This window comes from Portunus trituberculatus, chromosome 29 (assembly GCF_017591435.1).
Source record: "Portunus trituberculatus isolate SZX2019 chromosome 29, ASM1759143v1, whole genome shotgun sequence".
In the NCBI taxonomy this organism is placed as follows: Eukaryota; Metazoa; Arthropoda; class Malacostraca; order Decapoda; family Portunidae; genus Portunus; species Portunus trituberculatus.
Window position 1 is genome coordinate 4,438,512 of NC_059283.1, and position 20,161 is coordinate 4,458,672.

The 20,161-nt window shown below is 53.4% G+C and overlaps 2 protein-coding genes across 3 annotated transcripts in view; both read right to left on the reverse strand.

Moving 5' to 3' along the window:
* Window positions 1-8,411, reverse strand: part of LOC123510558 (SH3 domain-containing protein C23A1.17-like) — a 99,487-nt gene extending 91,076 nt beyond the window's left edge. Inside the window, exon 1 of the mRNA XM_045265831.1 lies at window positions 6,114-8,411. Coding sequence (XP_045121766.1) covers window positions 6,114-7,002 — 889 coding nt within the window. The 5' untranslated portion in view covers window positions 7,003-8,411. The remainder of the gene's footprint in view (window positions 1-6,113) is intronic.
* A 1,197-nt stretch (window positions 8,412-9,608) lies between these two features.
* LOC123510560 (PR domain zinc finger protein 5-like) overlaps window positions 9,609-20,161 on the reverse strand; it is a 33,101-nt gene continuing 22,548 nt past the window's right edge. The window contains exon 6 of one of the 2 annotated variants that reach the window (XM_045265834.1): window positions 9,609-11,912. In XM_045265834.1, the coding sequence (XP_045121769.1) occupies window positions 9,936-11,912 (1,977 nt within the window). In that variant the 3' untranslated portion in view covers window positions 9,609-9,935. Of the gene's footprint in view, window positions 11,913-17,076; window positions 19,266-20,161 lie in introns of those variants that run through there. The other variant, XM_045265833.1, reaches the window with a different exon arrangement.

Here is a 20,161-nt window from a genome sequence, read left to right on the forward strand (position 1 = left end):
AAAGTAACGCCACAAGAGAGAACGACCCCCAGAATGGAACGTAAAAGTGGGTTATGTAACGTAATCTTGCCACGGATCTTTGAGAGTTATTGTATTACTGATGCTGACTGGCGCATTGAATTCACCGAGCGGAAATACACTTATCGAAAGAATGGAATGTATATTGTATTTGTTGTAGTTGTAATTTGTTGTATTGGTGAGATAGAGATAAAAGATAGTGTATTTTTTTGGTGATGGTGCTACGTGAAGATAGTGATGATTGTGTATTAAGATAGTAAATTCCAAGATATTGTATCTCTAGTGAATTTTTGAGATAATGTATTCAGATTCCTAAGATAGTGGATTCCAATGACGGTGTGTTCCTAAGATAGTGCATTCCAGTGACGGTGTATTCCTAAGATAGTGTATTCCAGTAATGATGTATTCCTAATATAGTGCACTCCAGTGATAGTGTGTTCCTAAGATAGTGTATTCCAGTGGTAATGTATTTCTAAGATAGTGAATTCCAATGATAGTGTAATCCAGTGATATCTTATTCCAGTGATAGTGAGTTCCAGTGATAGTGTATTCATAAGATAGTGAATTTCAGAAACGGTGTATTCCTAAGATAGTTAATTCCAGTGATAGTGTTTTCCAATGATAGTATATTCCTAAGATATGTATTCCAGTGGTGATTTATTCCTGTTAAAGCGTATTCCTAAGAGAGAGTATTCCTGTAATGCCATTCCCAAGATTGCGTAATGCTAAAGCAGTGTATTCCCAGCATGGAGTCTTAAAGATAATGTATTCTGAAGATAATTTCTAAAAATCCAGCATTCCTAAGTGGCCATAAATACTGTGTAACCAGCAAGATAATGTATTCGTAACACAGAACGTACAGTGCATTCCTAATCGCTCTTGCATCACAGCATCGGGTAATTTTCTAACATTCCCTCCTGCGCATTACGAAAGACAGAAACAGGCAAAATTAAAGGAAAAGTAAAGTAAAATGACCTGAAAGAACAGCCATTATGTTCTGCCCATTAGCAAGCCACTTAGGATCTGAAATATTTACCCTTACTCTGCCGTGGACTGCTTGCCGAGTTTTACCCCTTTTTTTCCCGCGCCGCTCCGGAGCTCCCAAATTATCCATCATTTCCTCTTTTACCACTAAATCTCAGGTGGAATTATCGTGAGCTTCGTCCGGCTCGTAAAGGCAAGCCACGGCGGTCCCACATCAACTACAAGCGAAGGTTACGTGGACTAATGGGCCAGGTAAAATATGGTTACCTGTGCTGGGAATTAAAGATATGCATACCACGTCTTCAGTATAAGTTTTCCTCCACCTTGCTCGGCTCTCCTCCACACTACTACTTTTTTTTACTTACTTTTTTATTGTGGGCGCGTGTGCCTCGTGGTGTTGAATGATAATGGCAGGAACTTCTTTTTAAGACGAGTTGTGGTGTGGAGGGGAGAGAGGGAGTGGGAGGAGTGATCTTTTCGTGTGTGTGCGTGTGTGTGAGAACTTTAAGATAAATTGTGGTGAGGGATGATACGTTTGTGTGTGTGGGGGGGAGGGGGGTGAAAAACGAGTGTCATCTTCAATTTGTTTATAAGCTTCGGAAGTCCTTCACATTTTTCTTCCTTGTAACCGCAGCTGCATAGGAGGAGGAGCAGGAGGAGGAAGAGGAGGAGAGGAAGGAGAAATAGCAATACGAGAAGGAGGAAGAAGAGGAGGAGGAGGAAGAGGAGGAGCAGGTGGATTATTTTTAACACTTCATCCGTGGAAACACTTTTGACGTAACTTGTGAAAGATAAAACACGTGAACTGTGAATAACTCATGAAAGCTTCTGTGTTTTGCTTTATGAAGGTTGAAAGGTCGTTATTCACCACCACACTAACCACCACCACCACCACCACTACCACAATTACCACCATTATTACAGCCACCACCAGATACAATGACAAATCCTCGCTGGTGGTTTGCAGACAAAAAAAAAAAAAAAAAAGAAGCAAAACCCACGAAAAAAAAAAAAATAAATAAAAGGTAAAAATTCTCACGAAACAAAAGATCGAGTCCACAAGTCGATTTAATCAAAAGACACCTTTGAAGGTAACAAAAATAAGAGAAAACTCAGAAAACGTACTCCAGGCTGCGATAAAATGATCTAACAACACGTAAATCTTTAAACAAACACCGCTGATTGAGTGTGCAAGTGCAGGAGTGTTTGCTGAGTGCAGTGTAGCGTGTGATGAACATTCTACACTCCTACACCCTCCACTAGATCACCCAGTTGACCTTCTTTCTTCCCCCTCGCCATCTGACCTTCTTTCCTCCCTTCGTCATCTTTCTGAAGTGTCTAGCGGCAAACCATCATCTCATAACACTTCACTTCAATCCTCCTCCCCTTCTTCCTCCTTCCTTTCACCTCCTAACCCACTGATTCACCACGCATCTTCTCCTCCTCCTTCTCCTCCTACTTCTCTTCCTTCTCCTTACTATCATCATCATCCTGGACCATCACCATCACTCCTCCTCCTCCTCCTCCTCCTCCTCCTCCTCCTCCTCCTCCTCCTCCTCCTTGCTCCCTACATAATGCAGTCTTCGCTTGATATTCATTCATATCCCATCAATCAGTTTATCGTCAGTAGTTAATTTTGTTGAGGCTCCGGGCACCCACCTCACCAAGGCGGATATCGGTAATGTAGCGGAGGAGGAGGAGGAGGAGGAGGAGGAGGAGGAAGAAGGGGAGCAGGAGGAGGAAAAACTAGGACACGAATGAGAGTGAGTTCAAAGGAGAGGATAATAAAAGTGGAGGAAGAAAAAGCACCACAGAGTGACTAAAAATGAGGAGGAAAAACGAGGGAAAAGATAAATGAAAGAGTCGCAAAGGTTGGATAGAAGAAAATGAGGACAAGAGAAGAAAAGGAGGAGGAGGAGGAGGATGCAAATGAGAACGAAAGGAATGAGGAAGAGGGAGAAAAAGCACAACGGAGTGAATAAAAAGGGAAAGAAACAGAACGATAAATAAAGATATCACAAGACATGAGAGAGAGAGAGAGAGAGAGAGAGAGAGAGAGAGAGAGAGAGAGAGAGAGAGAGAGAGAGAGAGAGAGAGAGAGAGAGAGGCACATGAGGAAGAGAAGGAGGAATATGCCAAATGGATTCAGGATCTCATTTGTACTCAAGGAAGGAGGAGGAGGAGGAGGAGGAGGAGGAGGAGGAGGAGGAGGAGGAGGAGGAGGAGGAGAGGAGGAGGAGGAATGGAGGTAACGGGAGGGAGGAAACCTGGTAGTAATGGTGGCAATCTCTCGTTCAAAAGGCGCCGTTTCCATGACAACGAGAGAGAGAGAGAGAGAGAGAGAGAGAGAGAGAGAGAGAGAGAGAGAGAGAGAGAGAGAGACGTCAAGAGGAGGCGTGGGAGGAGGAAGGGAAAGGGAAGGAAAAGGGGAAAAAAATAAGGAAATATGAAGTTGGAATGTCAAAGTATTTTTTCATGTTTATTTATGTTTAGGTTCAATACTTAGATAATGATGGGGAGAGGAGGAGGAGGAGGAGGAGGAGGAGGAGGAGGAGGAGGAAGGAGGAGGAGGAGGAAGGAGAAGGAGGAGGAAGGAGAAGAGGAAAAGAAATAGTATGTGTCTAGAATAATCATATGGAAAGAGAGAGAGAGAGAGAGAGAGAGAGAGAGAGAGAGAGAGAGAGAGAGAGAGAGAGAGAGAGAGAGAGAGAGAAATGCGTGATATGAAGGAGCGATGGAGGGAAAGCAAGCATGACGAGAAAGGAGAGGAAAGGAAGAGGAAGACGAGAGGATGAAGAGGAAGAGAAAGTAAAACAAACATGAGAATCGAAGAGAAAGTTGATGACGGGAAGGAAGGGACGGAATAAAGAAGTGATGGACTGAAGGAAGGAAAGAAGGAAGGAAGGAGGGAAGGGAGGTAGAGAGGAAGGAAGGAGAGAGGCAAAAATAAAAAGTATGCGGTAAAAACACTGAGTCAGAGAGAGAGAGAGAGAGAGAGAGAGAGAGAGAGAGAGAGAGAGAGAGAGAGAGAGAGAGAGAGAGAGAGAGAGAGAGAGAGAGAGAGAGAGCGTGACATACGACTAACGCGTCATTAAAATCGTAACAAAAACAATTGAATGCTTTTAATTTAGAGAGAGAGAGAGAGAGAGAGAGAGAGAGAGAGAGAGAGAGAGAGAGAGAGAGAGAGAGAGACAAGAGACAAGAGACACAACGTTAGAAAGCCGTATAGTCGAGAGATCAGTACGTGAGATAGCAAATGAACACCACCTGCTGATGACAAACACACATCATCACCATCATAACAACACCAACAACAACAACAACACCGCCCGAGGCTCCTCACCTTTCACTCTTGTAAGGTTTTCACTCGCCCGGGGCCGCCACCACCAATACCACCACCACCACCACGAGTACCTGCTCCGAGCTCCCGGCAGGTGTGGTGGGATTGGCATGGAGAGGCGGGCAGGTGTGTGACAGGCATAGGAACACAGGTGAAGGGGCAGGGAAGGTAAGATGGGAAACTTTGAGAGGACAGGTAAGGTAAGGTATAGAGAGGCAGAGAATAGAAAGGAGAGGTAGGCATGTGAGAGGCTTGGTAATACAGATGAAGGTAGAGGTAAGGTAAGAGAAAGAGGAAACAAGGTGAATTAATGAGAGGACAGGTAAGGTAAGGTGTCAAGAGGCAGATGAATGAATGGTAAAGTGAGGAGTGAGTGAGAGAATAATATAGTGAGAAGTGAGAGAGAGAGAGAGAGAGAGAGAGAGAGAGAGAGAGAGAGAGAGAGAGAGAGAGAGAGAGAGAGAGAGAGAGAGAGAGAGAGAGAGAGAGAGAGAGAGAGAGAGAGAGAGAGAGAAGGATACATGGTAGGAAACAAGAGGAAGGAGCATGTGAGTGAGTGAGAGGAGAACAGGTATAGCAAGGTGAGGGTGGAGGCAGGCAGGTGAATCACTGAGATGGGGAGAAGGGTCCCGTACGGTGAAGGTAAGGGAGAAGGGGAGGAGTGGAGGAAGGGAGGAGGAGAGGAATGGGACACGTGAGGAAGGAAGAAGGAAAGAAACCCCACCCATCCTCTCCCGTCCCTCCGCCCCTCCTCTCCTCTTCCCCTTCCTCCAGACACAATACCTGGAGGGAGGAAACAACACAAGTGGCCGGAAGCGAATAATTTCTCCTGATGTCCGGCGGATCAGTTGCTGACCACGCTGACGGACAGGAGTGGACGGGAGGCTTCTGTGTCTTGACGGGGGAGGGACGGGTGACGGGTCTTCTCTCCCGCCCGACGGAAGCTAACAGGGAGAAAGCGCGGGAAGACAAACACTCGGGGCTGCCGTGGGGAGATCGTCAGCCGCGGTGTAACCAGAAGAGCGTGACAGCAATGTTTTGAGTGTAATTCCTAGTGTCCGACGAGCGTGTTCGCCTCGCGGCACACGGCTCGCCCCTCCTTGCTTTCTTCCGCCTCCCACTTACACATTAGCACATTGGTGATACCTGATGCCATGACAGGCGGCGTGTGGTGTCCCTTCAGGCCTGTGTGGGTATGATAATCTGATGAATGTGGGAAGTGTGTGTGTGTGTGTGTGTGTGTGTGTGTGTGTGTGTGTGTGTGTGTGTGTGGTGATTTTCTATTATCTTATAATACACAATGAGGTCAATAATAAACTGTGTGTGTGTGTGTGTGTGTGTGTGTGTGTGTGTGTGTGTGTCGTTAAGTCTCCGGGATAACGTTGTGGCTCAGTGTTTTGCTCGGTCAGCGTGCTGATAAAGCCTTATATCAAGATCGAATGAATCAGACCGTGCCAAACACTGCCCCGCCTCACTGAAGGCCGTGGCTACGTTATGTATGAAGCCTGAGGGCGCGGCGCCATGGGGATCACTGGCCCGCTGACCTCCAGCAGCCAGTGTTTCCTGCACACATTGCGGTCACAACACTGCCTGCCACGTAGAGCATACAGTGTAGTTGATGTTTGTTCTCGTTGAGAACACTCGCCAAACAGAAGGTGAGAGCGAGAGAGAGAGAGAGAGTCGAGGCTGGCCACTTCCTGTCGTCCTGCCTCAGGGCGGCAAGAAGTCACCGATCTCCACTCCCAAGAACACAAAACACAAAAAAACTCACCTGAGTCATCGACGATGGTCTCGTGGACGGCGTGGGTGAAGCAGTCCTTGTAGCCCTCGGGCGGGGAGAGCGTGAGCTGCTCCACGCCAGGGGCAGCGGGCGCCAGGCTCAGGTCGAACGCCCTGATGGACACCAGTTGAGGTTCACTTTCCTCGTGCACAACAATCACATAGTCGGCCTCTAAACACTCGTTTTTCGCTTCATTAATACAGACACGGTGTCCTCTGCTCTTTTGTCCCGCCCGTTTCAAGGCGGATCGCAGGGGGGCGCCGCCGCCGCCGCCGGTGGTGGTGACCATAGTAGTGGTCGAGCCTGAGGGCTGCTGCTGAAGGGCGGCGTCGGAGGCTGCCATGGAGGCATGGGGCTTGTCGTGGTCGCCGTGGTCCTGGGCAATCACCAAGGGCCCGCCCTTATGTTTCATCATACAAACACCGCTGCCTCCTGCGCTGACCACAGCTGCCCGGCCTCCGTCATGGCAGCAGGAGCGGCGCGACGCTGCTGCGTGCTCGCCACCTCCCACCGTAGCACTGGTGCTTCCCTTCTCCGCTGCGCACACTTCGTCATGGATCAATACCACATCTTCCCCGCCAGCCTCCTGGCCGCCCTCGCACGCGCCCTCGCCTCTCCTCCGGCGCCCACACTCACTCCCGTCCTCCTCCGAGCCTGATGAACTATCAATAAAATGTATATCGGCGAGGGCGGGCCACGACGGGTACAGTCGCTGCCCCGGGCCTGGGGATGCTCGCCCCAACTTTGACTCTCTATTCACGTTTTGACTCCGATCGTAACTTACAAATATCTGAGCACTGTGTTTGAAGGCCTCGTCGTCTGTGGGTGGCGGGCAGGTTGGTGATGAGGGTGGGCGTGCGTCGCATGGGGCGTGAGCCATAGAGTGCCGCGGGGAGGAGTGCCGCCGTGCATGTCACTCAGTCAGGGGGCGGTGGGCAGGCATAGTGCCTCCCCCACCCACTTGTTGCCGCCGCTCATGCCTGAGGCACAGCTGGATCGGGCACCACGCCCCCTGATGTGTAGTGTCACCCGTCAGCTCCTCTGTCAGCGACGGAGCACCACGCGACAGGCAAAAGAGCTATTCACTGGGGTGGCGCGGCAGCGGCTCGGCTGAAGCAGCACCACCGTCGTACCACTTGGTGTCTACAGCAGCGACGACGGACGGTGTGTGAATATGGGTCAGTGGTCACGGCGAATGACTGCTGACTGTGCCGCAGCCCACAACTGCTACTGTGCTCCACTCTGCTTCCTGCCACAAACACATAAACAAATCCCTCGCGATGTGTAGCAGCAGTGGTAGTCACTATAATGCACTCCCCCTCCCCTCTCCTTTCATCTCACAACACTCTCTCCTCGTCACTGTTCTCTACGCTCCACGCATCACCGTGAGCCTTACCCCGCAACAACGACCCTGTCACTGTACACCACGAAGCGAGGACGTTGCACAACAGACGCACACAGTGGTCGCAGCGGTGAGGATGAGAGGTGACTGTTGGTGGCACACACTCCGCCAAGACCACCACCCCTTGCCTGCACACGTGAAGCCCGATAAGATAGTGAGACTATCAGGCGGCGGCAGAACGAGCGGCGGCGTTCTGTGCAGCGCGGAGGCATCAGGTGGTGTGACGGCCGCCGCAAGTGTTCGACCATCTCCCCGACAGGCGCGTCCCGGGGGAGGCGCGGCAGGCGGGCTCACCCTCCCGCAGCAGTCACGGAGGTGGTGTTCTCGGTCGTGAGGCGTGCCTCCTCGTCCTGCTCAGCGAAGCACTGCCACGTGACTGTGACGGTAGGATGTTGAAGGAACGGATCAGATGAATCCGTGCCAAAACAGCTTCAGTTAGTGCGAGACAACACGTCAGCTTAAAGTTTCAGTTACTAAAGCCGGGAGGCCCCGGCGCCGATGAAAGAGACATTGATCTTCAGAGTCAGCGGCGGGGAGCACTACAAGTGTCTCGGGCGCCAGTGACGGCATCACAAGTCCCCCTGGGCTGCCCAACACGTTTCGCTACTTTCTACCTGCGTGGCTCGACACAACTTTCACTGGTCGTGGCTCGCCATTCACATACAAGGCTGGCTGGGAGAAGGAGCGTCAATGTGCAGCTCGCATCACACCGAGGATCAGGCGAGACTGCCAACAGTTCACAGCACACCCGCCTCACGCCATACCACGGCCACAGCAGTCAGGCACAGGGAGGCTGTGAGGTGGGGGACAGGTCCGGCACTGGGTTCACAGAGCAAAGTGAAGCATCACTGAGACGCAGTGTTCCCTCGTCACTCGCCGCCGTACTGGCTGTGTGTGAGTTTGTCTCGCTCGCGGTTCACTCATGAAGGAAGTTGGGGCGGGGCTTCGGTAGGGAGAGATGCAGGGGAGGGGGAGTAATGGTAGGGAGGGTGGCTAGAGGGACGGGAGGGTGGAGAGGGAGACGGGAGGGTGGAAGGGAGGGGAATGATGGGGAAGGGGGAGACAGTAAGCCTAATTTGGTCGCGTTGCCAATTCGTCACGTAAATGGAAACTCTTCAAAGCAGGTTCTACGTTCATCGGGACCGTGGTAAGCTCATGTACCTTGTTATCAAAATAGTCTATAATACTGCAATCAGTTGTTGAAATAAATGACTAAAAGGAGGAGAGGCGTTTAGATAGTAGCATACAAAGAAGGTATTTCCTCCTCCACACCTCACTCCTGTTCCATCTCATCCGCGTGTATGAAACACCTGTAGATTGATATATAATAGTTACCCTTGACAAGCTTCACGTTTTTCTCTAGCCTCTTCCCGTTTTCTCTAGTGTGTGTGTGTGTGTGTGTGTGTGTGTGTGTGTGTGTGTGAAACCCAGCATGGGATACAGGCTAACTTATAACTTCTCAGGTCGCCAGCGAACACTCGCGCCTGTAAAACAAGCAACATTACATAGGAAAAACACCGGTGTATGAACATGAATGGCTTCCACACACGTGACTCTTTGGAGGGTGGGAGAGGGAGAGAGAGAGAGAGAGAGAGAGAGAGAGAGAGAGAGAGAGAGAGAGAGAGAGGGGGGAGAGATGAGGAAACAAAATGTATGTGGTGTTATGCCATGCACACATACCTGCATGCTAGACACACCTGTGCTCAGCGGCGACCTTCACATCTGCCCTGTCCACACCTGCCCCGCGCCTGTGGCCTTCGCGCTGCCGTTGACGTCACTGTTGGCTGAAAAACCTCCCGATGCACACAGCAGATCACTGTTACCTTGACGAATACCTGCAGGCGGCGAGGGCGGCGCTTCCCCTGCAGGGCAATGCGCCATGCAGGGTTGCAGGAAACCGCGCACTCACCCTTGCCTCTTCTTGTCTCTTCCCACCTCCAACGTCGGTCCCTCCCTCTCCCGCCTTCCCTCCTACCGATGTTCATCTTCACGTCCTGGCCGCCTCCCTACTCACCCGCGTACTGCACCTTCCGTCGCCAGCTAAGAGAAGCCAGCATGTGATGGATTTGTAATCAAAAAGACTGTAAGGTGGATGGTTTTTATTTACAAATCAATGGAAAAGTTCATGTAGAAAAATCGCAAACAAGCTTTATCGGCGCCACCAGTCAGCGCAACCCCAGGTGACGCATCCGTGGCCCGGGGCGAGGACTGGAAGGGCGGCACACAAGAGTGGGGGATGTTGGGAGAGAACATGAACACAACCACTGCCTTCATCACGAGAACTGACCTGTGAGTGTCTGTCACATTCCTGAAGTCATTTCTTTTTTTCCAGTTTATTGATACGCATTCCATGGCAGAGCAGAGCCCAAGAGGCACGCTCCGCCCCACCACATTCAGATGGAGGACTCGTGTTACTGCAGGATTTGTAGATGAACTATCTGGTAGGGTAGTGTGGCGGCCTCGGCATACTCCAGGCCCTGTACGGTGTGGGGCACGGCCTGCACCGCCTGACCTCCCGGTAACCCGTCCACCTGAACGTACTGCACAGGCTGCATCTCGGTCATATGGCCCCCCACCACAGTATTTACTAGCTGGCCCTCCACCACGGGTACCAGGGTAGGGGGGGCGGGGGCGCGCGGCACGCCTCCCGGCACTGTCATGACGGCCACGGCGGATGGGCGGGTCGGGAAACCCGCCGCGTTCACTGTAGTGAGATAAGGTGCCGAAGACACTACAGAGTCTGCGGCGGGGGCGCCAGGCACGTAGGGGGCAACGGTGGTAGTTGGGGTCGGTGCCTCTGTAATGTTGGTGGAGGCAGCAGTGATGGTGGTGGCAACACTGTTGGCGGTGACGGCAGTCGTGGCGGTGATGTTAGCAGTGGTGGTGGTGGTGGTACTTACGGAGGTAGTGGTGGTGGAGGTTATGGTGGTAGTGGTGATGGTGGTAGTGGTGCTGGTGGTAGAGGCGGCGGCGGTGGTGACGGTGCCCACGTCGACAGTCTCGCGGTGCTGGTAGCGGATGTGACTCCTGAGCGTGTTCGGCCGAGGGAACCGAGCGTCGCAGTGAGGACACTTGTGTGGCCGTTCACCCGTGTGTGACCGCTTGTGGTAAGTGAGGTCACCCTGCTTGAGGAAGGTTTTCTGGCACTGGTCACACTTGTAGGGCCGCTCGTTACGGTGTGAGCGCAGATGTAGTCGCAGCTCACTGGGATACGGGTACGCCTTGCCGCACAGGTGGCACAGGTTGGTGTATGAACGGCGGTCAGTGTGCTGGCGCTTCATGTGGTACGACAGTCTGCCAGACGAGAAGAACACCTGCGGGCACAGCTTACACTGAAAGCGCACCACGTGGGTGTGGATTTCGTTTACGTGCACGTTGAGCGAGTCCACTGTCTTGAGCTTGGCGCCGCAGAATTCACACGGGAAACCTTGCCTCCGATGGCACCGCAGGTGGTCTGTGAGAGCCTTACGGGACGCCATGGCTCGACTACACACTGGGCACGAGAAGGGCGCGGTCTCGATGCCATGCGCCCGCCGCATGTGACGCCCAAGACTCGGCGCCAACTTAAACACCACGTTGCAAATGGAACACTCGTGTCTCAGTCCTGTAGAAGACTCCTCTCCATCTTTTTTCCTAAGGTTTGGGCAGATGTGAAGGCGTCGGGCGTTTGGAGAGGGGAAGGCGAGGGTGCAGGCGGCGCATGGCCACGGGTAGTGCTCGGAGTGGTGCAGGTAGCGGTGGCGCGCTAGACGGGAAGTAGTGGACACAACCTTGCCGCACACGTCGCACCTCACTGGCTGTACGCAGCCATCCTCCTCCCCCGCCTCGCCCTCCTGTGGCGCCTCCTCGTCCTTCAAGAAGGCAATGAGGAAGGGCGAGTGTTTCCGCTCCACGTGGATCTCTAGTGCCCGCGCCGTCACCAGTCTGATGCCACACACTGGGCACTCCTCCCGTCCCGTCAGGTGCACGCGGGCGTGGCCCAGCAGATCTCCACCCACAGCCTCACCACAACGGCACGCGTCACTTCCGCGCCTCAAAGCTGACAGAGAACTACTTACGCCTCGCCCTCTTGGACCGTCTGGAGAGTGGACGAGCCGTTGGTGTCTGGCGAGCAGCGGGGAGGACGTGTAGGAGCAGTCACATTGAGGGCACCGGAAGGCTCCACCAACGTGCGTCAGGACGTGTTCCACATGCTCCGCCTCGGATGTGGACTTGACGCCGCATCCACATGTCAGGCTGCCGTCCACAAGATGGGAGGTGAGGACATTCGAGTCTTGAATCTCTGGCTGCGGGTCTGCGCAGGGAGGAGGTCTTGGAGTCTTCCCTTCCTGCTCCGTGTCCTCGTTTGCCTTCACCGACACGCTCATCTCGGAGGCTTCTCCAGTGTCCTGCAGAGATGACAAACCACACGCCCATTAGTGGCGGAACGTCATTCACGAGGTATGAGGGACTTAGTGATGTGGTGTGTGTGTGTGTGTGTGTGTGTGTGTAATTTCACCTCTGTCGTCTGCTGGTCACCCAGCCAGTCTTCCCCATTACGGAGCGAGCTCAGAGCTCATAGACCGATCTTCGGGTAGGACTGAGACCACAACACATTCCACACACCGGGAAAGTGAGGCCATAACCACTCGAGTTACATCCCGTACCTATTTACTGCTAGGTGAACAGGGGCCACACATTAAGAGGCTTGCCCATTTGCCTCACCGCTTCCCGGGACTCGATCCCAGCCCTCTCGATTGAGTCGAGCCTGCTAACCACTACACTACGCGGTGTGTGTGTGTGTGTGTGTGTGTGTGTGTGTGTGTGTGTGTGTGTGTGTGTGTGTGTTGCAATTTCTCATTTCAGCGTTTCATATCAGGAGTCTCCACCATCGCCTCAGCCCACCATTAATTTTTTGTTGCGTCTTTCCAGCAAGCGTCAGTGGATGGCAGGAAATAAAAGAATAAAAAACAATAATATTTGACAAACTTTAATGAACAGACTATTGACTAATGTGAGTAGCAGGGAAGACAGCGAAGGAACCGCGGGGAATTATCACAGAGGATGCATGGTCGGTGATCGAGATGGGACTCAGAGCGCAGCATCCATAAAATGAACATATATAACTTGGACGGGCTGAGACTGCTGGCCGACCTCGTTCTCCGTCGCCTCGTTCCCTCCCTTAGCCTCGTCCACATCCCCACTTTCCACGACGCCCTGGTGGCCGCCACGAACGTCTGTGGCCTCCAGCAGGAGTCCCGGTCCCATCTCCAGCAACTCGCCGCTGCTGAGGTCATCAACAACTTGTGACAGCTGCAGCTGTCCCTCCAGGTGGTTGCCGTCCAAATCTGTGACAGACAGCTGCTGCACCTGTAGGTCTGTGGGCGCCAAATGCTGTAATTCTGGCTGTGGCTGCGGAGATGGCACGGCCGTGGGGTCTGGGAAGCCGTGTATGGGCTGTGTGAGGTGCTGGGCGTCTGGTAGGTCCTGCGGTGAGGGCTGAGCGTGATCGAGGTTGGGAGTGGTGTTGACACCGCCCTCCACCTCCTCCTCGTCCGGTTCTATCACTGAAGAAGTCAACTCATCTATCTTCTTTTTTGAATACTTGAGTCTCTTTACTTTCTTGACAGTCGTGTGTTTGAGCATGTGCTTGCGTAGGCCGAGCGGTTTGATGAAGGCCTCGGGGCACAGGCGACACTGGTGGGGCCGCTCCCCCGTGTGGGAACGCCGGTGGTACGTCAAGTCCACAGCCTTTAGGAACGATCGTCCGCAGAAGTCACACTTGAAGTCCCGCTGGTTGCGGTGCGCTTTAAGGTGCCGCTGCAACTCCACGTTATGCACGTATCCCTTGCCACACAGGTGACACAGGTGCTTCCTGGGCCCGTGCTGCCTCTTCTGGTGTCCCGTGAGGCTGGTGCGTGAGTAGAAGTCTTTGTCACATTGATCACACTTGTGAATCTTTTCCTTGGTGTGCACAGCATTGATGTGCTTACTGAGGTAGCGTCGGCCCACCTGGGCTCCACAGATGTTGCACTCCGCTGTGCCAGGGTGGCGACTAAAGCGGTGGCGCGCCAGAGCCTTGCCGGTGTGGAAGGTTTCCTGGCACACCTCGCAGGTGAAGGAGGCGGGCAGACCGAGGCGGTCCCCGTGGTGTATCTTGATGTGGGAGTGCAACGCGTCCACCGTTGGGCTAACGGCGCCGCAGTACTGGCAGGGGAAGTTAGTGAAGTCCGGGTGGTGGTGCACGGTGTGGTGGTGCAGGTGGGACATGCGAGAGAATCTGAGGGGGCAGGCAGGGCACTGCAGCTCACCAAAAGCATGGCGCCGCTCGTGCTCCCTAGCGCTGGCCTCCAAGCTGAACCGCCGCTCGCACACCCCGCACGGGAAAGGGAACAGTTCAGGGTGGCTCGACCGCAGGTGTGCATACAGGCTGGAGACTGAACCGCACTCGTCGCCGCACACCTCGCATGCCGTCTGGTTCTTGCGAATCAGCCTACGCTTGCGTCCCCGCCGCAGGTGACTATCACTGGTCTTGCTTGCAGTCTTTTGACAAATTTTACTGCTGCTGCTTCTGTAACTGTTATTATTAGCAGAAGGATCTACACCAGAGGCGGGACCAGGGAGGTCTGAGACATCTTCGGACTTTTCTGTTTCATCGTCGTCTTGCTTCCCTCCTCATGCTTTGGTTTTTCGTTAACAGTGTCAGTAACACGCTCCATGTCGTGGCCTGTGGACAAGCAGTGCAGCTCGGCCAGGGCCCTCGACTTGAAGCTTTGGTGACAATGACCACACTCCATTTCAGTCGACAAACAAGAATCCGCGTGGCGGGTGTCCTCGGGCGTCATTTTGTTGGGCACCACGTTGTGGCGCAGCGTGTGAAGACAAGGCTCGCACGCCGTGTGGTCTTCATAGGTGACGAAGTGTTTCTGGCAGCGAAGGCACTGTCGCTCCTGCTGGTGGTCCCGGTGCAACTGTGCGAGGTGCTGCGCCAGCTGTAGGTGGTCCAGGAAGATGGTAGGACACTGAGGACATTTCCTAAATGTGGAAGGAACGGTGATCACCCGGCGGGTGGAAGCAGAGGGCGGGGCAGCCTGCGCTGCACCTCGATGCCGCGGACCCACCTGAAAGACAGCAGGCAGTCAGCAGACTCTCCACACTGTCCCTCACCTGCTGTTTGGGACACTGCGCTGAGGCATCTCTCTGCCACAAACACAGCCACCAACCACAAACACCCAGCCACTCATCCACCCACCCACCCACACACACACACACACACACACACACACACACACACTACTGTATTCACTCATTCTGCACGCAGTGCTTTTGGTGTCGCACAGCCTTAAGGAAACTAGCAAAAAGAAGTCTGTGGTGGAGTTTTCCTTGTCACTAGCCGCGGGTGTGTCCTGGCACACGCATATTGATCATTCCCAACCCGTCTATCGCGTTTGTGACACCTAACGTCTTCTTTATGAGCATTCACTTTCACCTGGATTCCGCCCAGGCCCTTCCCTTGCCGATGTACCAGTCTAATATATGATGATGAGAAATCGCCTCAGAAAATACCAAAGTGCAAAAGTATACAGTGAGTGATATATATATATATATATATATATATATATATATATATATATATATATATATATATATAGAGAGAGAGAGAGAGAGAGAGAGAGAGAGAGAGAGAGAGAGAGAGAGAGAGAGAGAGAGAGAGAGAGAGAGAGAGAGAGAGAGAGAGAGAGAGAGAGAGAGAGAGAGAGAGAGAGAGAGAGAGAGAGAGAGAAAAAAAAATAAATAAATAAAGATAAACACAGATAGACAGACGATGAGCGTGTTTCCTGCTAACCTGGCGCGGTGGGCAAGAGTGAGCTGTGGTCAGTGGGGCTGTGCAGGCTCTGGTGAGGAGGCGGTGCCAGGGTAAGTGCGGGAGGGTTCGTGGGGATTCTGGGGCGGCAGAAGCTCGGCCACGGTGTATTGCTCCTCGGCGTCCTGCCTGTAGTAGTTTATGGCGTGCAGGGGCGCGGAGGTGTCGTAGGAACGGGCCACAGCGCGGTCTTCAGGACGGAAGTAGGTAAGATTTTGGATGGGCTGTGGGGTGTGCAAGTTCACCACCTGCACCACGCCCCCCTCACCCAGAGAGTACACAGCCGCCACTCTCACGCCCACGTCCTCGGCTTCTTGTTGCGCCGTCTCTTTCAGCGCGGGTGACAAGCTGCTGGGGCCACCCTGCTCCTCTTGAGAGAGCGACGATCCTGCCACGCCTTCACATTTAGGCACCACTGGGTTCGCGGGGACTTGGCTCGCATCTCCTTTGGATGAAGCCTCTGCCTTGGTCCTCTTCCTGTATTTCCCATGGTACTCAAGGCCATGCACACGTCGCACGTGTTTGGCCAGAGCGTTGGGCTTCATGAAGGAGCGCTCACACACGTGGCAGGTGTGGGGCTTTTCTCCGGTGTGCAGGCGCCGGTGGTACATGAGCGCCGACGAAATCTTGAAACTGAGGCCGCAGTACTCGCACACAAACTTCTTCACGTTGTGATGCACGCCAGCCACGTGGGTGCGCAGGTCAGACGGGGTGATGAACTTCTTTCCGCATACCTCGCACAGGTGTCGTCGCACCTCCTGCCCGAGGTGGTTCCTCTTGCGATGGCTGAGCAGGTTGGAGGCGTCATGGTAGACGGCTGAACAGTCTTCACACGGGTATATCACCGACTTTACATGGCAGTAGTTGATGTGTCGCTTAAGGTTGCGCTGCGCCACCTGCGTGTTACACCTTGGGCAGGACACAGGCTTGTGGGTGGCCATGTGGTGTGAGTAGCCTGAGGCCCTCACCTGCTTGTGGCACACACGGCACTCACGAGTCTTTGCGCCGCGCCCTGCAGCCGCCCCGTCCCCGCACTGGTGGCCTTTGCGGTGGGCCAAGAAGACATCAATATTTCCATCAATCTGTTCACTGCACTGCACGCACTTGATATACTTAACATCCGAGTGTATTCTCTTGAAGTGATTTCTGAGATCACTGATGGTGAAATAAGTAATGAAACAGACAGGGCACTGTTTGGAGAGGGGCGGTGGCGGAGCGCGGCCATCAAAGGTGTCGCTGGCAACGGCCTCCGCTGATGGCAGGCGTCGCGTGGCAGTTGGTTCATGCCAGCTTCCCTTTTCTTCCTCCGCCTTGAGGGAATGCTCGTCAGGCAAGGCTGCAGGCTGCGTGGTTGTACAGGAAGGCCGGGACCGCGAGGGCGTGCTGGCAGCCGCTTCCTGCAAGATCAAGAGTCCCGATTCACACTTCCAAGAAGGAATCCCTACCCTTGCCACGCGGGCGTGGCGAAGGACCCACCAGCCTTGTCTCGCCGCGCCTCGCCACGGCCGCCACACACACCTGTCTGTCGTCTGATATTAGTGAAAAGCTATTCTAGTATGCAGTGCAGCGCGGCAGTGAGTGCCGGGCCGCACGGTAACCAGCACGGCCTGGGAGTCATCCTCCTGGAGCAGGACATGACTGAGTGAGCAGTACTGCCAGGGCCGCGGTGAGGCCCCGCCTGGTGCGGTGTTTCAAGGAAAACAACTAAAAAGATTTATTCCTTTATTGGATTTTTATAAGAAAGTAAATAGCATTTAGTAAATAACTTAACGAGAAATAAAATATTTCCATGTACAGAAAATAACGTTCCGAACGTGTCTTTTTTTTTTTTTTTTTTTATCACACAGCACAATTGTTGCCCCTGTCAGTTTTCATACACCACGTACACCACGCCGTCCTGTTCCACCTCCACGGCCCCCATGCCCATGTCCTGCACGGTGCTCACGGCGGATATCACCTCGCCGCCCATCTCCATGGGCACGGTGATCTGCACCACCTCGGGGATGGCGGCGCTCATCTCCCCCACCGCCGCAATGGCCACCTCCTTGTCCTGCTGCTGGGCCACAGACTGCTGCTGGTAGTGGCGGCGGGGGCGGCTGCGGTCCTCCTGGCTTTTGGGGCGCCCCTGCTTGTAGTAGATACCGGTGTACTGGGCGCGGTGGTCGTGCTCTACGTGCCGCTTGAGGTAGGAAGGCACCCTGAAGGAGCGGCCACACAGGGTGCACAGGTGCGGTCTCTCCCCTGTGTGGAGGCGCTGGTGGTACGTGAGCGACACTTTGCTCTTGTAGCCTTTTTTGCAGATGGCGCACCAGTAGTTCCTCTCACCGAGGTGGACGCGAGACATGTGGATGCGCAGATCGGCGGGGGTAAGGAAGCCTTTCTCACACGTGTCACACATGTGCTTCCTCACCTCCTCGCCCATGTGGACGCGCTTCACGTGGAAGTGGAAGCTGGCCTTGTTGTGGTACACGGCGCCGCACTCCCGACACTCGTATTTTTTCTCTCTGGTGTGGAGGTTCATGTGGATCTCCAGGTTCTTGATGCTGATGCCACAGATGCCGCAGGTCTGCAAGGAGCGGGTGTGGTTCCTCATGTGGTACTGCCACTGCACCTTGTGAGCGAAGGACTCTCCGCACAGCCTGCACCGAACGGGCCGCTTGTCGTAGCCAGCCTCCTTGGGGTGTTTGAACTTCAGGTGCGCCACGTAAGTAGAGTAATTTTTCAGCATGGTGGAGCAGAACTTGCAGCTGTAGCCTTCTATCTCCGGATGTACCGTGAGCAGGTGCCTCTTGAGCTGGTCCACCTGTCTGTACTTAAGGCGACACACGGGACACTGGTGTGTGCCGTACCTGTGTCCCCACTTGTGCGAGGACAGCATGCGTCCCGTCCTGAAGCGACGCTCACACTCATTGCACTTGAAGGTAAAGGCGCTGGCGTGGTCCTGGTACTTGTGGTGATACAGGTGTGAAATGAACATGAAGCTCGCCTGGCACAGATTACACGCATGCGAACGAGACTCCTTCCACTCCACCTGAGCCTCGTGCTCGGCCAGGTGCTCCTCGAAGTCCACAGCGAACAGTTCCTTCTCGCACATCTCGCACGTCCTCTTCGCCCCGAGGCCGTGCTCGTGCGCCTGGTGGGCCTCGAATTTCTCGTAATTAGTGAACTCTGTGTTGCAGCTGCCACACACAATGACGTACCCGGAGGCGTGGTAGTACTGTAGGTGGGCAAGTAAGTTATTCTTGTTGGAGAACCTGATGGGGCAGATGGGACACTCTATCACGCCGCTGAAGTGGTGGACGAGGTGGGCGTGCAGGGACGCCTTATCAGAACAGTGCTCGCCACACAGCCCGCACACTCGCGGCAGACCGTCGTGGCACTTGTCCACGTGCTGTTCCATCTTCAGCTCGCCACTGCATGCGTACTCACACAACCTGCACTTGGTGCTCTGTGCCTCACCCTTACCGGTGGTAGCCAGACTTGCTTCCTTTCCATCATGGCCGCCATCCCGCGAAGCGTCCGCCTGATACAGGCTGGTCAGGTACTGCTGGAAGGCCTGGGCCCCGTGCTCCTCCAGGTGTTCGTCATACAGCTCCTTGTCCTCAAAGTCCAGGTCACACCAGGGGCAGCGGAGATCCATGGTTTGCGCCATGTCGTCCTCTGGATTCACATCCTCCTCCACCTCCATGTGGATCTCCTCTAGACGCCGCTGGGTGACCGAAGCGCGCGCCGCCAAGTCCAGTTCACTGGTATCAAATTCTGGATGCTCATATCGAACATGGCGCCGCATTTGTGAATTGAAGGAGAAGGTGGCGGTGCATACGGGACAGGCGGGCCGGTCGGAGGCAGGCGAGGCATCATCAGCACCTCCGCCCTCCCTCGGGCTCACCGCCTCGGCCTGCAAAAGCCAAACAGCGGGCGTCAGTACGGTCCCGCGCGCCTCAACACTACTTTCCCAAGTTCCTCGCTGTCAACAGCAAGAACACACCAACATTACAACCACTAACACAGTAACAAAAACACACGACTAACAAACTTCAGGGAGGCACAACTAAGTTAATATCTATATTAGGGAGAACAGCGCATGCCACGCCGCCACTCCACCACAAGCATTCCCTCACCGCTAAAGCCAACTCCTGCTCGACCCTCACACATTCTCCTGGCGTGTCACCATCAAAACTTGCCGATTGATTTGCAACCTAATGCCCTAAAGTTGACTCAGAGAGAACCCGAGGGCGACGCTCCGAAACAAAACTTTATTCAGAGCACCAACATGAATCGAAGGAAGGAAGGAAGGAAGGAAGGAAAGATGGCAGGAAGATGTACATTCTATATAGCAAGATAATCTAGACAATAACCAATGTATAGCAGTCACGTTATTCACACAGAAAACGAAATAAGAAATAAGAAGACACTTTTACTGAAAACAGCAAACAAAACATTATAATATAACTGTACGCATGTCTTTTTTTTATCTTTAATCACGTGCAAAACTGAATGAAACTGATTAATCGGACTGATCGAGAGAGAGAGAGAGAGAGAGAGAGAGAGAGAGAGAGAGAGAGAGAGAGAGAGAGAGAGCGCACCACTAAAAACAAAACGCTAGAAAACCACTCATACTAATCAGAGAAAGAAAAAAACAAAAATGAAAAAGAGCAATACAAATATGGCAGCACGATTAACACGTAACAATGCATCATTATCATTAACGCGGCAACGGCACTCCGAATTTAAATGAGAGTAATAAAGTATAACGTCATTTATATATAACTCGTAGATTGCCGTGAGAGTGTG